Below are 20,333 nucleotides of genomic sequence, written 5' to 3'. Positions count from 1 at the left end.
GCTTCATTTGACGTGGTAAATGGGCAGGGCTTTGGTCGGCAGGGGGCTGAAATGAGTGAGCAGGCAGGACAACCACTGGGTTGAATGAGCGGGGGTTCGCATTGCCACAGATTGTGACAGGATTTTTTTTTGTCACCACCAGACTACAGACAGTAAACTCCTGTGGGCCTATTTTCATTGGGGGCCTGGAGCTGGAGCTCCACCAGCCCCATTGTTAATGCGGCCCTGGTGACCACCACTTTGGAATTGTCAGCAATGGGAATTCAGCCATGTATGTCAATTTCAGAGTACAGTAAATTAGTAAGTGTTTACACCTGGCGTTTTATAGGCATTTTAGAATCCATTCAATTAAATGACGGAGGAGGAGGAGTATTCAAACACGTCATATACACTCTCAAGTTAATCTATCTATATCCAAATTGACATATAAATTTGAGTGTGTTTTCCAAACTTTCACAGGACCCTCCCCCCGAAAAAAATAAATAAAAACTATACAAAATCTGAACAAAGCTACTTTTCACACAGAATTTCAGGGACATGTAGTGGATAACAGTTATATGACAATGATTAAATTCGTACAGTAAAGAAGATCAAAATCATGTCAATGGGCATAGCAATACTTATATCCACACAAACATGGATGAGACATGGGTAGAATGGGGTGTAGTCGGCATCCCGACCGTCAGAATGCCGCTGGTCATCAGAATACCTTCTCCAGAATCCCGAAATCACAACGGTGAATATCATGGTGTCACGATCCGTACGGGAGGGGGGTTAGGGTAGCTAGGCAACAACTAGGGGAGTGACAGTGACTAGGTCTTCCTATTGTGGCCAAACCCAGGTTTGGCTAGACCTGCCCAGAGGCACAGAGTCTAACTCACTTGGTGGTTTTCACCAGTGACCCCTCCAGTTGGGATATGGGTTTTGCTTCACCAAGTGAGCAGGTCACGGCCCTCTGGACAGGTACCTATATTTATGAGAGTTAGCACTGGAAACCCTAGGAATGTAATAACACAAAAGAAACACTAGAATTGAAATGGTTACTGGAGATGATCCAGATGCCGACTTGCTCCGAGAAACACAAAGAATGTAACACAGGGGTGTACAGAGGATTGTAGAGATCCAGTCGCTTGACTTGCACTGAGAAACACAGGGAAATGTAACACAGGAATGCACTGAGAATTGTAAAGGAACCAGTTGCTGACCTCCACTTAGAAAACAGGGAAATGCAACACTGGGCTACACTGAGAATTGTAAAGGAACCAGTCGCTGACTTGCACTGAGAACACAGGGAAATGTAACACAGAGATGCACTGAGAATTGTAAGGAACCAGTCGCTGACTTGCACTGAGAACACAGGGAAATGTAACACAGTGATGCACTGAGATTTGTAAAGGATCCAGTTGAGAGCTAACTAGTAATTAGCATGAAAGCTGACACCAGTAACACAAGGAAGCAGATGGGGAACTGAACAGCACAATAATAACAACACAGGAGCTGTTATGTAAAAACCTGGAGTTCAGTGAGAGAACTGAAATAACACACTGAAAGTCAGCCTGGGAGCTGATGCAAATAACACTGGAGAACAGCGAGAAGGCTGAAGCAACACACTGAGGAATTAACACGGAGAAACACTGGTGAGTATCACGATCACTGGAACAGCGAAGTTGAACAACAATTTCCTGTTCCTGGAGTCAGACTATATACCCCTGGGTAGCTGGTCATTGGTTCAGAAAAACAGCTGAGTGACCACAGGACTACCATTGGGAGATACTAGTTAGTTGATATGGACCAACATGGCTGCGCCCATGCCTGGCACCCCGGGAACCAGGACGCATGCACGGAAGCCCTAGCAGACCCCGGGGAGATTACTCAGTCACCACTCACCTCCACTCCCAGCGACTGAACATCTAAGCCCAAGGACGCCGTCATGGAGGTGAGTAATGGCCGATCCCAGGCTGTATCCTGACACACGGTTAGGGGTTAGGTTTAGTTAGGGTTAGGCACTAGGTGGAGGGGAGGGTTAGGGTGCAGGACGGAAGGTTTAGGGTTAGGCTGTGGGATGGGAGGGTTAGAATTAGGCTGTGGGAGGGGAGGGTTAGGGTTAGGGGCTGAGTTAGGGTAAAGGTTAGAAGACTTACCTAACTCTGTTGGGATTCTGAATGTGGGGATGCCGATGTCAGTATTCTGACCATTGGCATCCTGACCGTCGGGATACCATACCCAACCCGGTAGAATATGATGATGGAATTTACAGTAGACTAATATGCTGAAACTTACAGTACTAAACACCAAAATACGTGGTACACTCTTCCCCACACCAGTCCTAATGTTAAATTAATAGTAATCACACATAAGAAATAGAACTATATCCCCACAGCCAGCTCAGACAATAAATACTATTCACATATAATAAATAGACCTATCCCCCCTACACAGCTGACCATTAAATAGAAGATATATTTCCCAAATTGTAACAAGGTACGCATAAATATATAACCTCTATTCTGTAGGTATGTTATTCACATTTAAAAAGAAAAAAAAAATGCTCTCTAATAATATAGGGATTTTGAAGCTTGATCATGTTTGGTTTTTGCTTATATTACTGTAAATCATGTACTTAAATCATTCTATTTGCAGTAAGCTAAGTTTTAAATGAATTAGTGAGGCATACAGTACCATGTAAACACGGTCTCTGATCAGGCCAATTCACAATGCCATTACACAAATAAACTATGCTGCATTTAATTAAATCCCTCCATGACATAAGATGTAAACATTACACATTACCTTCAGAGTCCATCCCCCAGCCCTGCCCACAATTACCTTTTTCAGAAGTCTGCCTTTCTTGCTGGCTGCTCACAAGAATTGTACCCATGACATGAGCTGTGCACCCCATGTGATATGACATCAGCAGAAGAGAGAGAAGGTTGAAAGAATCAGTATAATCCAGGGCTATAAGCATTATGATGGCTGGTTCCGGGAGAGGGTCCACCCTACCAATCAATCAACCATACTGTACTGGGGAAAGGGGGAGTCCTGTCACCTTTAAACTCCTCATACAAAAAGCTAACCTAGAACATAATGGGGGGTATTCAAATAGGCTCCGAAAAGCCATTATCGGCGATAATTTATCGGCGATGACGTCATTTTGATTTATCCCCGTATTCAATTACAAAGACTTTTCGCCTGTGCGAAAAGTCTTTGTAAAAAAGCGGGGATAACTTTTCACCACTGCAGCGGTGGTGAAAAAAAGTGCAGAATTGGGGTTTAGGGGTGCAGGCTTAAAAAAAATAGCCTGCACCCCTTAAAAAAAATAGCTTGCACCCCTGGGAATGGCCCCTAAAAGTAATCTGTGTCAACATTTTTTTTTTTTAGATGGGGACATCCCAAAAAATTTAATTGATTTTTGCGGAAAAATAAATAAATAGGGGAACAAAGTTTTAAAGTAGCGCAATTGAGTCAGGGGGGGGTTCCAAGTATGCGGCAGGTGTTTTGCAGAATGCGGGTAGTAGCGGCAGGTGCATTTTTTAAGAATTTTAAAAATGCACTTTAGGGACGTAAAAATATGAATGCACCCATTTTCATGTACCCAAAATTTGATGGGCATATTTATTTTTTGCAAAAAAAAAACCTAAGTGCTATTCTTCATCACTTGTTCCGAGCCGCAAAAAACACCTGAGGCGGCTATTTAAAAACCCTGATTACCTTCAGCAGGGAAAAACGGGGGTACCCACAGTGATCCCCCATGTCTGGACATCATTAGGGGGGTCCCAGGATGAATTCCCGAAAATTCCCCAATTTTTTTCGATACTCTCCTTTCCGCCAGGTCACGTTTCCGCTGGTTCCTAATTGAATGCGGGGATAAAGTGGGCCATCGCCCGATACTTTTTCCCTGCAAAACCTCTGATGTGGAGCGAAAAGTCCAGCACAGACTTTTCGCTCCCAAATTGAATATGGCCCAATATGCTTTGTTTAACACATGATCTCATGTAAATAAATCTAAATATATCATGCTTGTCTCTCTGCAGGCCTTTCATGACCGGTGTTACAGCTCCAATGAAAGCCACAAACTACACGCACTGCGGCAGTGGACAGACAGGGGTCTGCTCAGTCATGTGACCAGCATGATTGTACTTTGACTCGCAACATTTCATTGTAAGTTAATGTATTGTACTTGCATAATCAGTGTTAATCACAACCATATGTTCTACAGTACTTGACAGTTTGTTGCATTGCTCTTTATTTTCTTTTAATTCCAACCTAATACAAAGAAGTGCTGTTTTAAACAAATGTTTTGACAGATTATTATATTTAAAGATAACCGGTGCTCAAGCAGAGACGTTTCAGCCAGCTATTTTTCCCACAGTAAGGCATGTACTGAGTCTAAAGCTTAAGCGTTTTCTTAGTTTTTATTAAAGGAATGAATCCTAGACTACCAGCTGCACAGAGCCAAAGAATGAATTTGAACTTGAAATAAAAATTAAAAAAAATGAATTTAAGCTAATGTTACTGATTTGATTGTAAATACATTATTAATTAGCATAGGCGTCACTAGGGTTGGTGTCACCCGGTGCTGTAACGCATGGTGACACCCTCCCCTACCCCCCCAAAAAAAAAATCGAGATCAAGGTGCACAGCTCCACAAACTCTCCCCCTTACCAGTCCAGCAAGTCACACTGTGCTTCTTCCAGCGTGTCAGGCTCACCCGGCGGGCGTGATCGCCCGGCATTTTGCTTAAAGTGGTCCTAGAGACGTGGTGGAACCCCCTTCCTTTTTAAATAAAAGCATAGCGAGCGCCGCAGAAAAAAGGCGAGGTCTCAAAAGTAAGGAGCGTGGTCACACAATAGTATCCCCAATTCAAACTACACCACACATTAGCACAATCTTATTCACATTACACCGCACATAGGGCCCGATTCAGCAAGGATCGCAAGTGTGCGTTCGTATGCAGTCGGCCGATGTTTGCTTTCTGCGCATGCGTCTGAGTGGCAGTGCGCGAGCGGCTCACATTGATCGGTAATGTAATCGCAGAGCGCACGCAGAGACACTGGAAAGTGATTGACAGGAAGTGACGTTTGTGGGTGGTGAAAGGGGGGTGGTCGGCCAAACGCAGGCGTGCCAGTGAGTCTGAACGCCGTTGCATGGGCGTGCATAAATTAGCCACTGCTATTGTATATGTAGCCTGGCGTCCCTCTGCGTGCATGAAGTTTAGAAACTTCTGCGGCAGGGTCATGTCAACCACTGTTCTGCGTATGGGTAGATGGTTCTCGATGTTACCGATGTTTTTCACAGATTTGCTAAGTATTACGTATGTAAGTGAAGGTAAGGGGCGGTTATATGTAGCGATGGGCGTCTGCTTCTTGTGCTGCGACGGCAGTGCGAAAGCATTCAGTAGCATATTCTCATTTCGGCCATTTTTGTGCGATCCTTGCTGAATGGGCCCATAGTGCCCGATTCACATTACACTACATAGTAGTCTCCCTTATTTATGTTCTGATACACAGTAGTGAGCCTTTTACACAATGCCCACATTAGTGCCCCATATACACAATGCCAGTGTCGGACTGGGACATGAAGGGTCCAACCAGGGGAATGCAATATTCACTTCCCCCATAGCCTCACTTATTATACTCACTGCACCCCATAGCCTCACACACATTGCCCTCCAGACCTCACACATACTCACTTTCCTCCATAGCCTCACTCATACTAACTGCACCCTATAGCCTTACACACACGCTGCCCCCATAGTCTTTCGTACATACTGTCCCCAGAGCCTCACAGACACACATGCTGCCCACTGCCTCACACACACTGCCCTCCAGACCTTACACATACTCACTTCCCCCATAACCTTACTCATATTCACTGCACCCCATAGCCTTGCACACACACGCTGCCTCCCATAGCCTCACGTACATACTGCCCCCATAGCCTCACATACACACACACTGCCCCCATTGCCTCACGCACATGCTGCTCCCCTCACAGATCACACAGCATCCGCTTACAGATCACACTGTCTCCTTACACAGCACCCCCCTCACAGATCACACTGGCCCCTCACACAGTACCCCCCTCACAGATTACACTGTCCCCTCACACAGCAACCCCCCCTCACAGATTACACTGGCCCCTCACACAACAGCCCCCCCACAAATCACTGTCCCCCCACACAGATCACACTGTCACCTCACACAGCAGCCCCACCCTCACAGATTACACTGTCCTCTCACAGCAGCCTCCCTAACAGATTACCCTTGCCCCTCACACAGCAGCCCCACCCACAAATCACTGTCCCCTCACACAACAGCCCCCCCTCACAGATCACAATTGCCCCTCACACAGCAGCCGCCTCACAGATTACACTGGCCCCTCACACAGCAGCCCCCCCACAAATCACTGTCTCCTCACACAACAGCCCCCCCTCACAGATCACACTATCCCCTCACACAGCAGCCCCCCCTCACAGATTACACTGTCCTTTCACAGCAGCCCCCCTAACAGATCACCCTTGCCCCTCACTCAGCAGCCCCACTCACAGATCACTGTCCCCTCACACAACAGCCACCCCCTCACACCGCAGCCCCCCTCACAGATCACACTAGGTCCTCACACACCAGCACTCCCCCCCCCTCCTTTAAACACTGGCTCCTCACACATCAGCCCACCCCTCACAGATCACACTGGCTCTTCACACATCAGCCCCCCTCCTCACAGATCACTCGGGCACCTCATACAGCGTAACAGCCCCCTCACACAGCCACACTGAAACTCCCTGACACCTCTAGCACCACTGTTGCCAACTCTGAAATGAGAAACAAGCAACTAGTGAGTGAAAAACAAGCCCAAAACAAGCCCAACCCAATCCTATAAAGCCCAAAACATATGCCCAACGTAATATGGTGGTACGGGGGTGGTGATAATTTAATGAAAACCACAAACGTTATTGTCCATTTTATTAAAATACATATAAATATTTGCAAAACACGGCTTTTCCCTGCTCTACGAATAGACTCCACTGTGCGAAGTAAAGCGCAGGGCACTTGGGGCCTGATTCGGCATAGGACGGAATTGCAAAGCCGTCCACAAGCAGCTTTGTAATTCTGTCCTTCCTAAAATGTAAATGCAGCAGAAGGTGCCTGAAATCACCTTGCTGCATCTGCGATCCCAGGCTGTGACCAACGTTGCAGTCTGGGATCACCATTGCAAACGTTGATCGCGATGGTTGCACCTTTGGTCAGGCTGTGGTAGCTGAAGCTGGCCGTGTTCTGTCATCCTGCAAGGCCAGGAATTCTGCGTCCATGGATGCAGATCCTAGCCTTGCCACTCCCGGAAAATGGGAGCTACATACCCCCGTATCCAGGAATGCAGAACACAGAGGCAACATGCCCCTGTTTCCAGGAACGCAGGCCGTCTTGACCACGCAAACTCCTCTGCCTGTCAATCAGGTAAATGCATACAGGTGCCTGTGCGATATAGCAGGACCCGTTCTGCACATGCGCAGAATGGGTCCTGTGCAGATTCCCAAGCAACTAGTGTGCACTGTTGAATCAGGCCCTCTGTGCGTGGTAAAGTACAGGACAAAAGAGTAATTTAAACAAACACATCAAAATAAAATAACTGACATGTGGGAAAATTTAACTTCTATTGATCGTTTAAACGAGTCATTCTAGTTAACCAAATCTATATAACTACATATACAGAGAGATATAAATACAGACAGAGAGCTAAACATAAATGGATTGGTGAAGGAGTTATATAACATTTGCTCACCTTAGTAGTGTGACCTGGCTAACAAGCCCAAAAACAAGCTACCTAAAAAAAATAAGCCCAAAAACAAGCAACAAGCAACCATCCAAAAAAACAAGCAACTGGGGAAAAAAACAAGCCCAATTCTGCTTGTTATAAGCAGACTTGGCAACTATGTCTAGCACTAACAGCACTGACCTGCTTTCCTCAGGTCTTCCCCACACAGAGCAGTGACTCCGCCCCTTCTGGTGGCCCCGCCCCCTGTCCACCAAGTCGTCAGAACTCAGGCAAGGCCAGGGGATCTTTTCTTTTTTCAGCAACAGTCGGCGGCTGGGGCCCCAGGAGACAGCCCTGTCAGTCCGTACCTGCAGCTGCCCCTGGCTGGGAAGCAGCCTGCCTCCCCCCATCCCCCGAACGTGTGCCGCCCCACCCCTTATAGAAATGATTGCACACACACTAAAAAAACAAACACAATACTCACCTCCAGCATCCGCTGCCTTCTGCCGCTCCTCGGAACTGACGTCTCTCCCATAGTCCCTGTGGGGGGAGAGGGAAGGCAGAGCTCAGGAGTGAGCTCCAACCCCCGGCTGCCGCTGCGGGGAGGGAGCCGGGCGCCCGCTGGTAATAAAATATCAGCGGGCGCCCGACAAATGGAGCCTCCTTGCGGTGGCCGGGGAGGGAGGAGTGGGGGGTGCGGGAAGGAGTGTGCGGCTTTTGGGGTCACCCCCTTGGAGGGTGACACCCGGTGCGGGCCGCACCCCCCTTGTGACGCCACTGTTAATTAGTTAAGTAATTACAATAGGTTTGAGAGTCACAGAAAAGAAACAAAGAATTGATCTATCCACAGCTTTTACTAAATATGTATCAATAGATATACTGTATTCATTACACTGGCAAATATTGACTCAATTGGCCATGTAGTTGGAGAGTGACTGCAATCACTATGGGCCTGATTCAGAGGTTAATGCAATGACGATGTTTGCTGTGTTGAGTGATGATTTTTGTTCTGCACATGAGTATGAGTCGCACTATGCAAGTTTCATTACCGCAATGCTGAACACAGTCTCATGATTATCGAAAATCTGCGTGCGCAGGGGGAGGTACTTGTGCAAGTCTACTCCATTTTCCTGGAGTGGCAAAGCCAGGGGCTGTGTCCACGGATGCGGTTACCTAGCCTCGCGACCCATGGTCGCTATTGTTATCCCAGCCTGTGACCTCGGTTGCAGTGCTGGGATCGCAAATGCAGAAGAGGAGGTCATACACCTTTACAAGGATGAAATTGCAAAGCTGCCTGCAAGCTGAATCACCCCCAAAGCTTGAAAATGTAATCAGAAAAATGCACTAGTCCCAGAAATGTGTTAAGGCTGGCTATTAATGTTACATGTTTGATCATTCTAAGCCAAGTTACCCTAAAATACTCTGTGGCTAATGCAGACTACTACACCAGTTTGCGCAGAGCATTTTCCGTGATTTTTTATACAGTATATATATATATATAATATTATATATATACACACACTTCCAGAGAGGTCCACACTTACGTTTTTATAATCCAGTTTGCTGGGGTAGCTACCCGTATAGTATGCTCAAAGGGGTCCTTGCAAAGATAAAATAAAAATAACAGTATTCAACAGTATGTAAACTGCACTTTTGTATGGAATAAAAAATTATGGGCCTGATTCAGAGCCGGACGCAAGTGGCTGCTCGTTCGCTTCGAGCGATGTTTGGCCAACTGCGCATGCGTACGGATCGTTATACGCATGCGCGAACCAGTCAGTGCGGCCGAAATTCATGTGCTCGCAAAATAGCGAATGCCTGGTAATTTGAGTGACAGGATGAGGCGTATGTGGGTGGTAACAGGGGAAGGTGCTTGAAAACGGGGAGTGGAGATCCGAACGCAGGCGTGCTTAAAGGTCAAAACGGGCGTTTTATGGGTGTGCATAATTAAAACAGCAGCGTCATTGACCACGTCACTGGGTTTATTTTAAGCCAGAACTGCTCGCAAAATTGTGGTAGCAAAAACCAACCACAAGAATAGTGAGCAGCTCATACCCTGTTCTATGTACTCGATTAATCTAATAAATAGCGGACATGACGTAGGATGCGAGCAGCCAGGGGGCGTAGTTTCCCAAAAAACGACCGCAAGTTTTGTTCGCTCGTTCAGACATAGAGGCGTGAACAGACCGCAAACAGCGAACGGTTCATTTGAATAGCCACCCCTATTTTCTGGACGAGCGAGCGCAAATAGCGACCGGCTCTGAATCAGGCCCTATGTTTCTATGAAGACTGTGGAGTGCACCCCTGTTATTTTAATTTATATATATATATATATATATATATATATATATATAAAATAAATAGTGATGGTATAAAATGGCGCTCTTGTTGTTAAGATCCAAAAGAAATGTCAACAGTTTCTTTTCCTCTAACAATCCGTATTCTGATGTGAGGTAACACACATCCTCTTGTGGAATGGAAGCTACAAATGTCTCCAAACAGGACCACGGCTCACGAAAGTCCACAGTATGAACTGTTCAAAAACTGTGAGACGTCAGCACCAACTAGTGTAGTTTTTCCAGAATGTCCCAAAGATAAATTCAATATTTTATAACTCCAAGGTGGCTATATACAAAGAAAAAATATAAAAAAAGTATTAATATAATTTCAAACTGTAGTTTAGCTTTAATTCACAGCAATCAAAAAAAGGTGCACAGTGCATGTGCAAAATTCCACAAGAAACGTGATAATAATACCCACATATAAATACCACAACCATAAATAAGAATTTTCCTAAAGCGCAATGTGCTCGTACCAATGGACTATTCAGACTTGGTCATAGTATCCAGAATAATGCTCGCACAGGTTTATGGCATTAAGTAAGGCAAAAAACATGGAAGGTACCAATGAGTAGTAAAGTAAAATATCACATTGCATAAAAATCCATAAAACAAACATCTAAGAATCAGGATTAAACGTTTATCTGATTTGGACCATCAAGAATGTAATAAGGACCACCAGCACCAACAAATTCCTCAACACATTTAGTCTGATTGCCCATTAGCCAGACTTCTTCAGGAGGATATCTGTTGTCCCCCATAGTTTTCTTATATACCACTAACAAGTACCTCAATCACCTTGGATTAGGGGAGGATCCGGAAGTTGCTACCTCATGTGTCTCATAACAAAGCCTCATGGGAAGAAGGTCATGTATTTACAATTGAGCGCTTGTGTTAACCCATAAACCCACAGGGAACTGTGGCTAATTATTGGGCCGCTGTGTTCATGTGATAACAGCGCTCACATGTTTTTAGGACATCCGAAACTGGCGTCCGTATGTTCCAATTGTGCAGTGGTGTGCACGTGACTACACTGCGCCCACGTGATCTCCGGCGTCAGTGTGCGTCACTGAATACATTGTGCATCAATGTGCACGTGACCACACTGCGCCCACGTGATCTCTGGCATAATCAATTACCGTCCCTAGCTCCGTAACCAGACAACATTAAACAATTCAATGAGCGGAGCTTTATTCTTGTCCTAAAAAATATAGATATTAAATTGCATATAGGACAACCACCTGTTGACCTATTGTACCTAATAAATTTACAGTTAATCTAGGTAGTTAAAATTCATTAATGTAGTTCATCACAAATAGAAACTGAAGGGGGGCCATTTTTTAGAAGTATTATACTTATAACATTGTCGGCCATTTTGTGCATTTATTAAGCAAATTGGTAGTAAGCTGTCAAAGAAGGCTATGATGACCAACAGTTAAAAAAAAAAAATGGTGCTACATATCATTCATAACAATATAGGACAATTATAGAAAAATATATAAATTATTAGATAAATAAAACATATTTTCTTTCTAAAGATGAATCCCTAAACATACACATAACTAAAAAGACACAGTGAAGAAAATTACACTAAAGAAAAGGGGCAATCTCATAATTCTCATTTAAGCCACGGGGGACCAATGTATTCAAATAATGTATCCAGAACATTTCCCTCCTAGAAAGTTTACAATCAAGGTCACCCGCCCTTAATCTTAAGACTACTAGGATCTGCATTAAGACATGTTAAAAAATGCCTAGGTACTGAATGGGAAATCTAGTTTGTTTTTATACTCCTAACGTGTTCCTGGATGCGTAACTTAAGAGGACGTTTTGTTTTTCCTACATACCTAAGTCCGCATCCACCTTCTAAAAGATAAACTACATAGATGTTATAATTGATAAAATCTTTCATTTTAAATGTTTTTTTTTATTCTATTACCCCCTATCCCCACTTTCTCTTTATTAATAGGAGGCAAAGTACTAGGGGCTAGTGTATCCTTCAAATTTTGTGTTCTTCTAAATACAATTTTGCGGCTTTTCTGGTAAAATTTGAGATAACAAGGGGTCACTCGTCTTCAGTATTAATCTACTATGTTGAAAATAGTTCAAATAAACAAAAACCATTGAATGAGAAGGTGTGTCCAAACTTTTGACGAGAGAGAGAGAGAGAGAGAGAGAGAGAGAGAGAGAAAAAAAAATAGGCAAGGTCTGGCACTCCCTTGATAGATAAACTTGGCCGGGTGCGCGCAGGTAATTAGAGACAGTCTTAATTGGAAAGCAGCACTCCTGGCACAAACAGAACTTCAGATAGCGTGTATTTACTATATAGTCAACATTTCAAAGCTTTAATTAAGCTTTTTCATCAGGACATCATTGTCTGTCTGAAGTTCTGTTTGTGCGAAGAGTGCTGCTTTTCAAGTAAGAATGCATATATATATATATATATATATATATATATATATAATATATTTTTTAAAACTACCTCATCTGTTTCGTACACTCCTGCTGCATTTGCATATTTTCAAGGACAGAATTACAAAGCTGCTTGCATGCAGTTTTGCAATTCCGTCCAGTACTGAATCACCCCCTGAGAACACAGAGTGATTGACACTCAGGGAGCTTTTGTAAGAAGTAATGGGGGTAGCAACTCAAAAGCAGGAGTGTTATGACTGTTTTGTGGGCATGTCCGTGCCTGCACTGCAAATTCTTACGCGGTGGTTAGGGCTCTGATGGTTTACTTCAGATCAGTGGTGTCACAATGGGGTGCAGGTCGCACCGGGTGTCACCCTCGGAGGGGGTGACATCAAAATGCAGGCTCCTCCTCAGTAACAAGAATCGGGTACTGCAGTGTGACATTCTCCTGCAGCACTGGGCTCCTGTCATAGAGGAGGAGCCGGCAGTGCAGGCACAGTCTCCGGGGACAACCCAGCATGTCCGGGGATGCTGGGCACGCCCCTGGAATGATGCTATTGGAAGTTCTATGAAGGCACGCCCCTTTATGGTAGGCCGCTAGTGGGCGTCTCAATACAAATCCCAGCCAGTAGCGCACACAGGGGGGAGGGTTCTGAGTACCTAGAAAACTCCTCAGCTAGGCCATTCCATTGATGCAGGACACCGATTTATTCCTTTTTTTTAAGTGAGACGGAGAGCTTTGTCTCTGTCTTATTGGGTCAGTCTTGGAGCTTCAAATGGGCTGTGATATGAGCTGCCGCGCATGTGCAGCAGCTTCCTCATAGCCATGGAGATGGCCGAGCAGTACAGGGGAGCTACTGCGGCATGCAGCTCCTCCCTGACAGCTCCCATGGGCATTTGAGTGCCAGTGATGTCACTCACTGCACTCCTCATTGGCTCAAGTACCTGCCAGCTTCTTTTTATACCATGGGTGTGGGGGGAGATGGTCTGTAGTCCACGTGTGTGTGGGGGGGAGGGGGCAGTCTGTATTCTGTGTTTGTGTGTGTGGGGGGTCACAGTCTCAAATCTGAGTGTCTGTGCGTGTAATCTGCAGTCTGTGTGTGTGATCTGCAGTACAAGTGTCTGTAGGCCTGATTCAGCAGCGGATGCAATGGCGATTGCCTATGCAGATCGAGCGATTTTTTGCCATAGTGCACGCATATAAAACGCACTGCGCATGTGAAGCGATTATGGATGCACACAGGAATCCATTGCAAAGTGAGAAAAAGGCTGTCAGCGATTGGGGGTGGTGACGGGGTGATCGGAAAAACGCAGGCTTGTTTGTCTGTTTGAACTCCATTGGGCGTGCATAAATTAGCCACTGCGATTGCATACGCAGCATGAGAATTCTCTGCATGCGAGGAAACTTACAGTGTTTGCAATTGAACAAAAAATCAAACAAAAAGTGGCAGCTGCTCAATCAATCTAGCAGCACTAATCAGGTGCATGAAAGGGAGGGGCCATACTAAGTAGAAAAAGGAGGGGGGTTTAACCCCCTATTGTCCCTCAGCACACTGAATAGTACCTGCAACAATATATGAAGACTATATGGTCATAGAATTCAGAGATATTTGTTGCATGCATTTGCAAATACATGGGAAGCTGCTAGGCCACATCACGGCTTCTCTGTCTCTAGCAGTCCCTAACACTAAGGGGTTCACATCCGGGGCGCAGTGCACCCCGAAAAACGTCCAGCCCTGGACGCCCCCAGGGTATCACACGAAAAATGGAAAGAGAGTGACAGTGCAGTGTAAAGTATAGCTGTGTAAGACTAATTAATGAGTGTTGGAAAAAGGGGTTAAAATATGATGTGAACCCCTTAGTGTTAGGGACTGCTAGAGACAGAGAAGCCGTGACGTGGCCTAGCAGCTTCCCATGTATTTGCAAATGCATGCAACTAATATCTCTGATTTCTATGACCATATAGGGGTATATTTATCAAGCAGTGAAAAGTGTGGAGAAGTGGACCAGTGGAGAAGTTGCCCATAGCAACCAATCGGCTCCTACCTATTATTTTATAGACTGTGCTTGATCAATGCTATTTGAAAGCTGATTGGTTACTGTGGGCAACTTCTCCACTGGTCCACTTCACCATACTTTTCACTGCTTGATAAATAGACCCCATAGTCTTCATATATTGTTGCAGGTACTATTCAGTGTTTGCAATTGGTCAGACTTATTGTAAATGCTAGATGACTGTCCGATGTATGTCGATGGTACTGATGTATACACAGAAGAGCGACATTGGATGGATATGAGAAGCCAGCAGTGGGCATCTTTATGTTGGCTGTGCTTTGGCAAGCATTAGCATATTTTAACAACTACATACCATAGGTGATTTCAGTTGTGATGCATTTGCGTCCACTTCTGAATCAAGCCCTTGCAACCTTGCGATCCTTGCAATCATACAAATGCAGCAGGAGATGTATGACACCCCCTGCTGCATTTGCGATCCCAGCAGTACGACGGAGGTCGCAGTACTGGGATCACCATCACAATCATTGGTGGTCGATGGTCAGCGGATGGCGCCGGGCAGCCGGCCAGCTGAGTAAGCCTCAGCTTACTCAGGCTGGCCGGCTTGAGAGCACAGTAGAATGTGGGGCGGACAATGGAAAACGGAAAACGGGATGGACACGCCGACCGCCCCCGCTCCAACCCCTAAAGAGTCATTCAAGGGCTAGTTCGCTTGTTAGTGGGACCCATTCTGCACACTCACTCACTTGTGTGCACTGCTGATTTAGCCCCTGAGTGTCTGTGTGTGTAATCTGCAGTCTGAGTGTCTCTGTGTGTAATCTGCAGTCCGCGTGTCTGTGTGTGTAATATGAGTGTCATGTGTGTAATCTGAGTGTCCCAACAGTGGAACCTCGAGGTTTTGCCTCAAATAGGGATCCTGGACAGGCAGGGAGATTCGAACTGTGTCTTGCATCTCCCCGGAACCCTGAAATTTGGGTGGGCTCAGTTCTCTGAGAACCGGGCTCGCTCATCTCTAATACATACACATACATACATAAATATGGAAGCCCCCCTTACAAATTCTGCGTTTAGCGGCTACGACATAACTGCGGCTTATGGGATCACAGCCGCAACAGGATTTGCATCCACCTCTGAATCAGGCCCTATGTATGTAAGGGTTGGGTATGATATCCCAGCTGTCGGGATGCCGCTAGTCAGAATACCGACAGCAGCATCCTGACAGGCAGAATCCTGACACACATTGGAATGAATGGTAAGTATTTTCCCTACCCCTACCCTAACCCCTAGCCTCCCCCTCCTTGCACCCTAAACCTAACACCCCCTCCTCGGTGCCTAAACCTAACCTTCCCCGCTAGTGACTAAACCTAACCTCCCCCTCCCCGCACCCTAATCCTAACCCTCCCTCCCCATTACCTAACCCTCCCCCTAGTGCCTAACCCCGCTAAGTAACGCTACCCTCCCCGTGCACCCTGATACTTACCTTCAGGATGCCGATGGTTAGGATGCTAGTGTCGGGATCATGACCTGTTGGGATTTCGGGGCCAGTATTGGGACCGTCGGCCTCCCGCATGCCGGGATGCCAACTACATCCCGTGTGTACAACCATTTGCTGAAGCCAAGTCACTGGACTGATTGGTGTGGCCAGCCACTGGTGGAATGGTCTGTACTCATGGCCACAATATTTTTTTCACGTTATGGAAACTTTGCATTCTTACTTTGTGCATTTATTAGTGTTTTGCCTAAATGCAGTGGTTTTATTTCATTGGAATTAAAAGCATTTATTAGCGTTTTGCCTAAATGCAGTGGTTTTATTTCATTGGAATTAAAAATATATCTTATTTCTTGGCATTTTGTAAGAAGTCTTTAAGGATCACAATCACTCCGAGCATTAGTAATGCAAAATTATTTTTCTTATCCACAGAAGGGCTACGCAGTTACTTGTGTATTAAAGCCACAATTTGCTCACTAAGGGAAGCAGGAGAATCTTGCTCTCATTTCCTCTTTGGGAACATCACCTGGATAATGAGGGCATTTGCTGAGGAACACAGCAGTGGTTTTTGTCAAGCAGGGGCTGATCACACGTTAGGGAGATATCAGGACCTCTGCAATATCTCCATGAATAGGCTTGAAATCCATCTACAAGCAATCATGGAAACCACAGGGAGGAGAAAACTATGCGTGTGATCAAGAATCTTCCTTGTAAAACATATTGATGACTGTAAATCTTACGGGCAACATTGCCTTGTATACTATGTGTTTGAAGGTGTAGCATTTTATCTCTTTTCTTACATATTTTTGTTTGGGTTGGTTGAGTTACAGTGACCATCATGAGACAATAACAGCTTCACATTTTGATGGAATTTGAAACATTAATAAATCTGAATTATGAAAAGAACTGGTTTATACATTAAAGTGTAACTTTCATTGTAGGTTATGTTTTGCAAAAAGACAAATACAATCTATTGTGCGTGTCCAATTTTTTTTGTAACATTTTTCATCCTATAATTTAGATCTTTGTTTATAATCATATGCACAACTGTCAATAAAGGTAAACTCACTAAGAACAGTGGAAGATGCAGCTACTATGTATGAACCCAGGCAGTGTGGATGGCCCTGTAGTGCTGTTCCATTTGCTCCAGAACTGGAAGGCCGAACAAGGATTCACTGTACATACTATGCTTCCTTGTATGCTCAGAAGACAAGAGCGGTGGCCACTGGATCAGATAGTTTGGCATCACTGGACTCATTGGCTCTTCAAAATTGTTCTATGTGGCCACTGCCTAGAGATGAGGATCACTTTATCTCTTTAACTTTACTAGCACTTTCATTCGGGAACTGCAATCCCCATTTTTTATCCATAGTCAAGGGCAAAGAACATTTAAAAATATGTGTTGAAAGTATGTGAATGTAATAAAGATTGTATCATGTTTTTACAACTTATTTTAAAGTATAATATTTTAATTACTGTAGTGCTTCTGAAATTGTACTGTACATGCAAACATGTACCAGCAAATGTTTTGTTAGCATGGGTCACAACATTTCGATGTACATACCTTATTCTAACAGTCAACATAGCAGTGTTATCAATAGTAATGGCAGCTTAGCGCCAACATGTGCCAAGAGATAAGCATCTCTTTTGTAGTACTATAGCTCAGACTTGGAAGCATAAAAAAATAAAGTACACCAGATAAAATTGAGCTGGACAGCTCATCAGCAAATAGACTGACCAGCTGCTTTAAAACCTCTATTTTGTTTATAGCTATTTAATCCATTTATTTTATTAACCATTGTTATCTATGCCTTTGTAAATATAAATGCAGTGACTGGTTCTGCTTCTGTAAAATGAAATCATTAATAAATATTACTTTTTATGTGGAACACCTGTGTTATGTTTTATTATTTTTTAGTGCAAAATTTATTTTATTATTATTAATAAAATTGTCAGAAACAATAAAATAACAGTACAAATATTTAGAAACAATGTCAAGGTCATCGTCAAAAGACATAGGACCTCATTCAGACCCACTCGCTAGATGCATACGCTCGCTCGATGCATATGCAAATTCATCTAAGGGACGGCAAGGTAGGCGATCGCATGGCAGAGCATAAGCACGCCCACTATTTATTGGCGTGCAATCGCCCTGTGTATGCAGACGCCCACCAGCCTGTCCTAAGACACCCACTTGCGCACATCATCTCCAGGAACGCAGCGATTGTAGTTGACCATAACCTACCGCAAGCACTGCTGAGAGAACTTCAGTGTAAAATTCAGCCAGGTGCACACCCTGAATATATATAGTGGGAGGTGCTACTTGTTGAGACTATTATTGTAGACAAAAAAAGACAAATTACAAGTGAACAACTCCAACATTACTAATTATATACAATACATTTTGTAATAAAATTTTGCAATAAATAGAGGTTTTAGCATAATCATGGCCAAAGTTATGGGGCTACCCATCACTTCACGGTAACCTCTTAGGGCAGGTCCCTAACATACTGAGATTCAAATCCAGAGCACAGGACACCCCCAAACCAGCCCAGCTGAGCCACCCCAGGGCATCACTCTAATAAGAAAAGTGAAGTGTAAAATTGGAGAAATAAGAGCAGCTACTTCTGCATATAAAAGAATAGAGATGTGAAAATACATATATAATAAACAAACAATGGAAGTGTTAAAAAGTGCAAAAAAAGGAAAAGTGTTATAATGCGATGCCCTGAAGCACACCCATGCCCCAAAAATCAACCCAAAGCTGCACTACAGTATATAAGTTTGTAGGACTTACCTAAATTGTGCCTTTTACTAATGTGCAGTCACAATGCCAGACTCCCTGCTTAAAACTTCAATCTACCCTGTCGAATGCCTTCTCAGCATCAGTGGACAACAAATTAGCTGGGGTGCCCGTAGACGCAATATAGTGGATGAGTGCTATAGTTTTGGAGGTATTGTCCTTAGCTTCACGACCCAGAACAAGCCCTACATGGTCGCTATGAATCACAGAAGGTAGGAAATGTTTTAATCTATTTGAGAGAAGTTTCGCATACAGTTTAACGTTTATGTTGAGAAGGGAGATTGGATGGTAGCTGGGACAGAGAGAGGGATCTTTGCCTTCCTTGGGAATGACCGTTATATGGACTTCAAGGGATTGTCAGGAGAAGGGGGTCTCGTCGGAAACCGAATGAAAGGCCTCCAAGAGTAGAGTAGCCAGTTTGTCCCTGAAGGCTTTGTAATATATAATAGTGAAGCCGTCAGGGCCAGGACTTTTCCCGGAAGGGGTGGATTTAATGGCTTCCTCTATTTCGGGTAAAGTAAAGGGTCTTTTTAAGTCCTCACTGGAAAGGTCATGAAGCTTGGGGAACCCGATTCTAGAGAGGTAGGCCTCAATGGCCTGTTGTTTCCCAAAAGCGTCAGGGAAGACTGAAGGAGCAGGTAGATTATACAGTGCAGAAGCTTTTTGTTCCTGTTATTCCTCAATCTTACGAGTGTCATGGAAGACCTGACCCCTCCCATCTTTAATAGAGGGGATACAGGAATGAGCTCTTTGAGTTCGCAGAGCCCTAGCTAGCATTTTTGCGGGTTTGTTACCCCAGCAATAATATCGACTACGACATTTCCTAAAAGAATGTTTGACCTTTTCCAGAAATAACTTATTTAAGGCTGATCGGTCCACATAAACAGTGGAAAGGGAAGCTTTATGGGTAGTCTCCAAAACCTGTATTTTCCAAAGTAAGGGCTCTATTTACAACAATCCGCATATTGAATGCAGATTGTAGTGTGATATTATTGACTGAATTCTCATTGCGAATTCAGGCAATATCACAGGGATTTACTACAAATCCTTGCAAGGACAGAGCTTGCGATAAAGCTTTGTCCCTGCGAATCCCCTCCACACACTAGTCACTAGCCCGGCCCCGAGATCGCGGACCCCCCGCAACCCCCCATCTCCCCCCGTGACCCCCTCCCTTAATTACACTTACCTGCATGATCCGGGCCTCCGGTGATGTCCTCCATGTCCTCCGGTCAGGTGATATCCCATACTGCACTGGGATACGATCACCTGATGAACTGGCTGCAGTGCACTATGGGAGACCAGCTGACCGGAGGGAGGACATCACCTGGAGCACCGATCACCGGTCCATGGACTCACTTAAGTTTGTTTTGTTTTTTTTACTTTTTTTTTTTTTTTTTTACAGTAATCAGCTTGCGGTCTGTTTAGACCACACAGCTGATTACTGGGACCGACTCTCGGCTCTGCTCTGCCTTTTAGAGTGGAGCAGGAGTCCGGTAACCAGGGGAGACCCGTCCAGGTGGCGTTA

At 44.7% G+C, this 20,333-nt stretch overlaps 1 protein-coding gene across 2 annotated transcripts in view; it reads left to right on the top strand.

Annotated features, from left to right (window-relative positions):
* Window positions 1-17,885, top strand: part of CAMK1G (calcium/calmodulin dependent protein kinase IG) — a 138,078-nt gene extending 120,193 nt beyond the window's left edge. For both annotated transcript variants that reach the window (XM_088475463.1, XM_088475464.1), the window contains exons 13-14: window positions 4,032-4,158; window positions 16,438-17,885. In XM_088475463.1, coding sequence (XP_088331589.1) covers window positions 4,032-4,122 — 91 coding nt within the window. In that variant the 3' untranslated portion in view covers window positions 4,123-4,158; window positions 16,438-17,885. The remainder of the gene's footprint in view (window positions 1-4,031; window positions 4,159-16,437) is intronic.
* Window positions 17,886-20,333: the final 2,448 nt, after the last annotated feature.

This window comes from Taudactylus pleione, unplaced genomic scaffold (genome assembly GCF_031769625.1).
Source record: "Taudactylus pleione unplaced genomic scaffold, aTauple2 ptg000172l, whole genome shotgun sequence".
Lineage (NCBI taxonomy): Eukaryota > Metazoa > Chordata > Amphibia > Anura > Myobatrachidae > Taudactylus > Taudactylus pleione.
The sequence above is the reverse complement of the archived record's forward strand: the minus strand, read 5'-3'. Positions and strand labels throughout refer to the sequence as shown.